Raw genomic sequence first — 8,975 nt, forward strand, 5'->3', positions numbered from 1 at the left:
CACATCTCAAGCCTAAACACGAAGGTTTCCTTTCTACTCCCTCCTTCACCTAATCTGGCCTCATTCTCACAGCTATAGTACACTAGCTCTTGATCTCTATTTTAACGGTAGTGCATGTTTGAAAACCAAACTCTCATTAAAGTCAACAGTAAATGTGGGAGCGCCTGGGCGGCTCAGTCAGTCAAGCGTCTGGCTCTTGATCTCTGCTCAGGTCATGATCTTATGTTTCATGGCTTTGAGCCCCCGTTGGGCTCTGTGCTGACAGTGCAGAGCCAGCTTGAGATTGTCTCTCATCTTTTCTCTGCCTCTTTTCCCCGCTTGCTCTCTCTCCCTCTCAAAATAAATAAACATTTTAAAAAAATCATTAGCAAATGTTTGATCTTCAATGGTGCTGTCATAACATTCACTACCAAAGTTAAGACGCAAATTGGGCACTTAGTAAATGCCTCCTGAGCTCCCATTATCCTAGTCCTAGCCAATACAAGACCAGAATCTTGACCTCAAAACGATGACTGTTTAAATGGGAAGTCAATATATGTACACAAGTACTAGAGGGTAGTAGATAAAAATGCTGTTAAGAAGACTAAAGAGCAATGAAAGCTGAGATTCTGGCTGATCAAGAAAGGGAAAAAAAATCTGCTATAGCTATTATCAGAAAACAAGCAACAACAAAAAACAAATGAATGAACAAACCCAGAAAACAAGTGTTAGCAAGATGTAGAGAAATGGGAATTCTTGTGCACTGTTGGTGAGAAAGTTAAATCGTGCAGCTGCTATGGGAAACAACAGGATTCTTTAGAAAATTAAACACAATGATTACCATTTTCTCCAGGCCTCCTTGTCTGGGTATATACCCTAAAGACTTGCAAGCAGGGGCTGGAACAGATATTCGTACAGCCATATTCACAGGGGAGCTATGTGCATTCCCTTATGCTCTGATTAGGAAACTGAGGCCTAGAAGGCTAGTATCCAAAATCTATAAGGAACTCACCAAACTCCACACCCAAAAAATGAATAAACCAGTGAAGAAATGGGCAGAAGACATTAACAGACACCTCCCTAAAGAGGACATCCAGATGGCCTATGGGCACATGAAACGATGCTCAGCATCACTCATCATCAGGGAAATACAAATCAAAACCACAATGAGATACCACCTCACACCAGTCAGTGGCTTAAATGAACAAATCAAGAGACCATAGATGCTGGTGATGTTGTGGAAAAACAGGCACCCTCCTACACTGTTGGTGGGAATGTAAACTGATACAGCCACTCTGGAAAACAGTGTGGAGGTTCCTCAAAAAACTTTCAGTAGAACTCCCCTATGACCCAGCAATAGCACTGCTAGGGATTTACCCAAGGGATACAGAAGCGCTGATGCATAGGGGCACATGTACCCCAATGTTCATAGCAGCACTTTCTACAATAGCCAAATCATGGAAAGAGCCTAAATGTCCATCACCTGATGAATGGATCAAGAAGATGTGGTATATACACAATGGAGTACTACATGGCAATGAGGAAGAATGAAATATGGCCATTTGTAGCAAAGTGGATGGACCTCAAAGGTGTCATGCTAAGTGAAATAAGTCAGGCAGAGAAGGACAGATACCATATGTTTGCACTCACAGATCTAACAGGAGAAACCTAACAGAGGACCATGGGAGAGGAAGGGGAAAAGAGAGTTGGGGAGAGAGAGGGACACAAATCATGAGAGACTACTGAATACTGGAAACTAACCGAGGGTTGAAGGGGGAGGGGGAGGGAGGTGGTGGTCATGGGGGGGGCACTTGTGGGGAAGAGTACTGGTGTTATATGGAAACCAATTTGATAATGAACTATTAAAAAATAATAAATAAATAAATAAATAAAACAAGGGGACTTTACAAAAAGAAGCTACCTATGAATGCGTTCCCTGCTCTCCTTTACTCACGTAGACCATTTGGCCTGAGACACTGAAAAGGCACCTAGGGCCTTCCATTAGATCTTCCAAAGGTCTGGCCTTTGTTCTAACAGTGGCAGAGAGAAATGACAGGCATTTCTGGAAGATCACTTCAAGGCAGAGGAGTGGAATGGAGAAAGGAGAAAGACAAGGACACCTGTTTGTTCATTCACTTGTTTAATCAACAAATATTTATTCAGCACCTACCAAGTGTCAGGTGTTCTTCGAGAGGCTGGAGATATCAAAAGTGAATAAAAACAGACAAAAATTCCTTTCATGGTGTCTACATTCTAAAGAGACAGAAAATAAATATGATGTGTCCGGTGGTGATAAAAAGTAAGAAAACAAAGGCAGGTAAGGGAATCCAGTGACAGTGGAAAAACTATTTTCTCAGTTGATCAGAGGAGGCCTCCACTGATAAAGTGAGCAGAGCTGAAAGGAGGAAACCATCCAATATCTGATGGATGAGCCTTCTAAACAGAGGAAAGAGCAAGCACACAGAATGAGTAGAGAGTATGCTTCTTGGTACGTTCCAAACACACAGAGAAAGCCGGCACACGGGGATGGAGTGAGAGAGTGAGGAGGTATGTGGTCAGTGGAGTCAGGGATTGGAGGGTTCCTATCATATGGGACCTTGTAAACCACAGTCAGAACTTCAGATCTCCTACTGAGTTTAATGAGAAGTCTTGGAAGGTTTTCAGCAGGGAACTGACATGATCCAATTTATAATTTAAAAGCACTGTGCAAGCTGCATGGAGAACAGTCTGTACTGGGCCAAGGCGAATGGTAGGGACACCTACTGGGATACCCACATGGTAGTTTGGATCATAACAGCTGGTCAGATTACATTTCAAAGGCAGAGCCAACAGGAATTTCTGATAGACCGGCTGTGCCATACGAAAGGAGTCAGGGATGACTCTAATTGCGAGTACAAGTGAATTAACAAAAATCAAAATTAGATGCCACAGCTCCAAAAAGAAAATCTTTCTGCCTATGAAAAGCACCCAAAGAGCCTTATAAACTATACAGACTCTGTTCCTATCCAGTTGTTCAAATGTATACAGAAAAATCTCATTAGACATCAGCTTAGTTATACAGAACCTGTGCTTATTCTTGTGCAAGGCACTGGCCTCAGGACACAATCCAGAGTAATTATATTTGCTCTTTTCTCCTCTCTTAGCACGTGAGCCACCATATTATAAACAATACAGTACTTGGTGTTTCAGTGCGCATCTGAAGTACAAAGTGACTGACGGGTGTGAGGCAGGAGGGGATGGGAGAGATCTCCCATTTGCCCTTCTAAATCCACCCCTGACGTTCCCCAAACCACTGTGTGTGCTTCAACAACATGCTGCCTTGTGCTCAGGCCACCACCGGGGTTCAGCCACAGGGCAGTATATGCAGGAGATGAAGGGAGAGAGGAGAGCGAGGTAGGGGTATTCACTTCCCCAGCTCCCACCCCATGCAGCCAACAGGGCTGGGTAGATTCTTCAAATGAAGAACATGCCTCCATCCCAGGATCCTTGACGCACGCTCCCTCCTTTCCAGCTCTAGCAAGTCGCCCCTTCCCATGCCTCTTCACCACGCCAGCAGTACTTTGCTCTAAATAGTCCCTTAGTACAGCACCACCTCGACACCCTGAATTCACAGAAAGTAGTCACTTAGTAAATTCTCCTCCAATTACCCATTTTTACAGTGCCATCTATTCCTTCCAGAACCTTATAAAAGACTTAGGAGAATGGCATTTAAATAACTGGAAAAATTTCAAACCACAGAGAAGGTCACTCCATTTGAAGAAATAGTACGAATCAAGATTTCCAAATTACTGGCTTTATATATATATATATTTACTAGCCATTTATTTATAATGGGATCCCCTACACAGAAATATACATATCTTGTTCTAAGATATGGTAAATATACTTGCAAAATAGTACTATATTCTGTAGGAAATGACAGACATCTTTATGGAAATAAGCTGGAGGCTAAGTGGTGTTTATAGATAAATTACAGGGAGATCCACAAGTTTCCTGAAACCTCATAGAAAATTTTTCATGTACACATTTTTCTGAAGAAGTGGTATAACTTTTATCAGTTTTCAAACAGATTTGTGTCCCCCTCAAAAGCTAGCACAAGCAGAGTCCCAAGAAGGCTCTCCTGAAAGGTGCCAACCTTAATTCTTCCCCCCAATTTTTCATGTAATACCAGAGCCCTTGATTGCAGCAAAGTATTGAGTAGATCACTAGCTATAGTAAATGTACTGCCTACCAAGTACACAAATAAAATAATACCACCATTCCTTCTATCTTGTTTAAGGAATCTGCTAATTCTTTCATACACTTGGTATCCAGTAGTGCACCTGTAAGGAGGCCGGCCAAGATTGTAGGTCCTCCACGGCTATGGAAATACTCCTTCTGAGTGGGAGAAACCGCACATGATAGAAGAGGTTTCAGCTTGCAATACTGGTCTTCTTGCTATTAAATTATAAAATTAAAATTCTACTTGAATCCATATATTTTGCAATCTTGGAACAGGACAAAAATCACTACTTAAGAGTCTAGGGCAAAAATGAAGACATGCATAAGTTTGGGCACTTACACCATTGGCTGTAAAAGGCAAATGAAGCTCAAGACTTTAACAATAAGGCAGCTTCAACAACATGTGTTTGAAATCTACAGGACAATTTACAGGCAGATGTTTAAAAAGTAAATATATTGGAGATTTTTTTGGAGATCTGCAACAATTTGAAAGAACCCACAAACAATGTAGCCTAGAAATACCAAAAAATTTAAGAAAAAGTTATGTATAGAAGAATACAGTCTATGATACGTATCACACACAAAATATGTGTTCATCGACTGTTTATGTTATCGGTAAGGCTTCTAGTCAACAGCAAGCTATTGGTACTTACGGTCTGGGGCAGTCAAAAATTACACATGGATTGTCAACTAGGTTGGTGGCAGGGGTCAATGCCTCTAACCTCCATGTTGTTCAAGGATTAAATGCATATCAATTAGAAACCTGCAGACAGGAAGACATTAACATATACCCTAACTCTCTTAAAGGGTCCTGCCACCCTTTATACAGTCAGTCTAGAATTTAACTGTTAAACTGTTCTAAAAAAAATCAAGACTATCACTGAAATACTACTTCACAATGTAGATATTACTAAAATAAGTCTCACTTCATTAAAAAAAAAAAAGTGGAGGAGTTCACACAGGATATAAACATGGTAGACAGAGCTTCGGCACGCTGACATTGTTCTTTTGATGGCTCTGGCCAGGCAGCCACCTGACAAGGAGTCAGACTGTCGTTATGGAAACAGGCTCCAGCATCAGGCAGAGCCGTGTGGAAACTGGAGTTCTATCACCAGAGCACAGCACTAGCCTCGGTATTATGTGAATTCAGTCATGTCAAGTGCTAAGAAGGGTGCACGGCACACAGTGAGCTCTCAGTGCTACTGGTTATACTCAAGCCCACTTCTCTGACTTCCTTCTTGCTGGTGGAGACCCAATTTTGTTCAACTGTGTACCCTTGTTGTGAACATGTGCTCTGAGTTAGTGACCTCACTGCCCAGTGTCTTAGTCCATTCAGACAGCTGTAATTAAATATCTGAGGTGGGAGCCTTGCAAACAACATTTATATCTCAAAATTCTGGAGGCTGGAAGTGCAAGATCATGATGCTCGCAGATGTGGTCCAGTGATGAGGGTCCACTTCCTAATTCAGAGGTGATGCTAAGCATGAGGCACATGTCATTGCTCCCAAAAATGTTGCCAACCAACACCATTTAAGAACACCAATACTCCAAGTATGACTTCCACGGACAGACTTTAAGATCCTGGACATATGTATGAAAACAGAAATTATTCAGTAAGTGTACTTAATTTATACAGTCTACAGACTACCAAGTAGTTGTTTAGTTTAACGAAATTACAATTTCTACCAAGCTCAGAGAAAAACAAGCCAACACCATGTAATTCATGCTCTGTAAGACAAATAGTTCAAGGACTGCCACCCAAATTTACAATGACAAAACAAAAACCTGGATGTGGAAAGTTAGGAGACAGACTTTAGCTCGGGATATTAGAAAATAAAAACCCCAAGATTTCCAAATAACTTCAAGCCACCCAACAACAGTGAGCAACTGGGGAAGGCAGAATAAGCACCTGCCTCCCACCCCCCATTCCTCCAAGACGTCCCACGTCCTAACATCCAGAACCTGTGAATACGTTTTGTTATATGGAGAAGGGGGAATTAAGGCTGAAGAAGGAATTAAGGTTGCTAAACGGCTCACGTTGAGATGGGGAAAGAATCCTGGCGGCCCAATATAACCACCGGAGTCTTTATACATGAAAGAAGTAGGAAATAGGAAACTTAGCTTCCATGGAACATAGTGTTCTCCCTCTTACAGATGATGTTTAGGTCACGTGAGACAAGTCATTCATGGTGTGCAGGGAGTAGGTAAAATGTCATGAGGCATCAGATGAGGACAGCCTAAGTGAGTTTACAGAGGCAGAAGTCCCTAAGTGGGGTCTGAAGAAAACCCCTGAAGCCACATGCACCTTCTAGTCTATAAACACATACGAACCTTTTTCTGTAGAGAGCGTCTAAAGCATTCAAAGATTCTCTAAAGAATCTGTTTTCTAGGGTGCCTGGATGGCTCAGTAGGTTAAGCATCCAACTCTTTGGTTTTGGCTCAGGTCATGATCTTATAGTTTGTGAATTCGAGTCCCGCATCAGCCTCTGTGCTGACAGTGCAGAGCCTGCTTGGGATTCTGCCACCCTTTCTCTCGACCCCTTCCTGCTTGCTCTCTCTCTCTCTCTCTCAAAAATAAATAAATAAACATTAAAAAAAAAAAGAATCTGTTTTCCAAAAAAGGTTAAGAACATTCTTTCTAAAGCCAACTGGTACAGTTGCTCTGGAAAACAGTATGGAGGTTCCTCAAAAAGTTAAATATATAACTACCCACCCTAGTTCTGGCAATTGCACTCCCAAGTACTTACCCAAAGGATACAAAAATACAGATTCAAAGGGGCATATGCACCCTGATGTTTATCGCAGCATTATCCACAATGGGCAAATTATGGAAAGAGCCCAAGTGTCCGTCAACTGATGAGTGGATAAAGTGTGTACACATACACAATGCACGCACCCAGTAGAATGTTACTCAGCCATCAAAAAGAATGAAATCTTGCCATTTGCAACAACATGGATAGAGCTAGAGAGTTTTACGTTAAGTGAAATAAGTATATATAACTTAAGTATTAAGTCAGAGAAAGACATACCATAAGATTTTACTCATGTGAAATTTAAGAATCAAAACAGATGAACATATGGTAAGTAAAAAAAAAAGGAGAGGAAAGCAAATGATAAGAGACTCAACTATAGAGAACAAACTGAGGGTTGATAAAGGGAGGTCGGGGGATGCACTAAATGGATGATGGGCATTAAGGAGGATACTTGTTACGAGGAGCACTGGGTGTTACCTCTGATAAATCACTAAATTCTACTTCTGAAACCAATATTACACTTTATGTTAACTAGAATTTAAATAAAATTTTGAAACAAAAGAATACTCTTCCTAAATTATTTCCAACTCTGAGCTTTTGCGATTTCATGATTTTCTAAGGTAGTGAGTCTCAAAGTGTAGCCTATCAAACACCACCATTAAATATCAAAACTTGAGCTCCATCCCAGACAGAATATCTGGAAATATATAGGAAAGTTCAATATTTCACAAAATGGAGAAAGAAAAATGGGGAATTCTATACATAGTTAAAGAAACTATTACTCCCAGAGGAATTATATGAAATACTCAACTGAAGAAACTGAAATAGTTCCATTACCAAATCTTAAAATCTCAGTGCATTCATCTTACCGTGTGACTCTGTGTAACTTATTCTTTTCCCCTGAGTCTCAGGTAGCTCAGAATATGTAAGCAATGCCTACTACCCCTAATTTTTTAGTGCCAAATGACTAGCAGGTAATACATCAACTCAAAAAATGTCAGCCATATCCCCCCAGCCCTCATGTAAAGAAAAATAATGCCCAGCATCTATATTACATCCTGTTAAATACTAAAAGAATTGTGTTAATTGTGTTAATGTCATTACTTAATGCCAACTTTCTATAATAACATCGTGATTCCTTCCTAAAATTTCACTCTTTCAAGCGCATGTTTTGCTTAAAACATTCTTTGGAACTATGTCTGTGATGTCACAGGTATTTACAAATTAAGTCTTTTGCTGGTCGCGCGGGGCAACCGAAAGGCCTGGAAGAAAAGATCTCCCAATAGAGACGGGCCAAGAGAATGAATAAGAATGGCTGCAGTGGCTTTTGAATCTCAGCAACCTTCGGCACCTTGACAGCTCTAAGGAACCAGAGACTGGGAAGCGGCTTGAGGGATGAGCATTTAGGACCTCTCTCCGCGCGTCACAAATAACCCAAATTCCAAGGGAAGGTCACAGAGAAGCCACACGAATAACCAGGGGCCAAGGAATGGAGTCAAGTTCTCCCAGCTCCCAAGAAAACCCTTCGCGGCAAGCACAAGGCCAAGTCAGCGGACCTGTCCCCGAGTAACAGCGTCAGGAACCGGGAGCCCCGGGCACTTCCACACCCATATGGGCCTTGAATCCAAAAGCCCCTCACCTAGGCCCATTACTCAGCTACACGGAGAAGCTGAGCGAGCCCCGACCACTCACCCCGCAGCCACTGCGTGCTGTGAACCCATCTCCAACTAGCTCCGCGGCCGAAAGACCATCCGGAAGCACCCCTCACCAGCCCCAGTCTTCGGCAGCCGCCGAAGCCCAAGAGGTAGCGCAGTACCCGAGGGTCACAACCTAGCCTCCAGGAGGCCGCCATCTTCGCGGCCTTGTCGCGGGCTGCCCGCAGCACCGCCTGATCGCCCAGTCATCAAGACCCACCCAGGCTCCACCTCCTGTCACTTTGGCCACACCCCCTAGCTCCCGAGCGGTGTGTTGAGTTTAGGAATCAAGAGATTATCCTGGTCCCGCCTGCAACCTCGTTGGCCC

At 42.4% G+C, this 8,975-nt stretch overlaps 1 protein-coding gene across 9 annotated transcripts in view; it reads right to left on the reverse strand.

Annotated features, from left to right (window-relative positions):
• Positions 1-8,853, reverse strand: part of PDHX (pyruvate dehydrogenase complex component X) — a 72,303-nt gene extending 63,450 nt beyond the window's left edge. For 7 of the 9 annotated variants that reach the window (XR_003915418.1, XR_003915420.1, XR_003915419.1 and 4 more), the window contains exon 1: positions 8,646-8,852. Coding sequence is in view for 6 of the 9 variants with exons in the window: in XM_029957304.1 (XP_029813164.1) it covers positions 8,646-8,805 (160 nt within the window). In the remaining 3 variants the exon portion in view is untranslated. Of the gene's footprint in view, positions 1-8,645 lie in introns of all 9 variants that reach the window. The other 2 variants (XM_029957305.1, XM_029957306.1) reach the window with 2 other exon arrangements.
• Between the last annotated feature and the right edge of the window lie 122 nt (positions 8,854-8,975).

This window comes from Suricata suricatta, chromosome 11 (assembly GCF_006229205.1).
Source record: "Suricata suricatta isolate VVHF042 chromosome 11, meerkat_22Aug2017_6uvM2_HiC, whole genome shotgun sequence".
NCBI classification, from domain to species: domain Eukaryota; kingdom Metazoa; phylum Chordata; class Mammalia; order Carnivora; family Herpestidae; genus Suricata; species Suricata suricatta.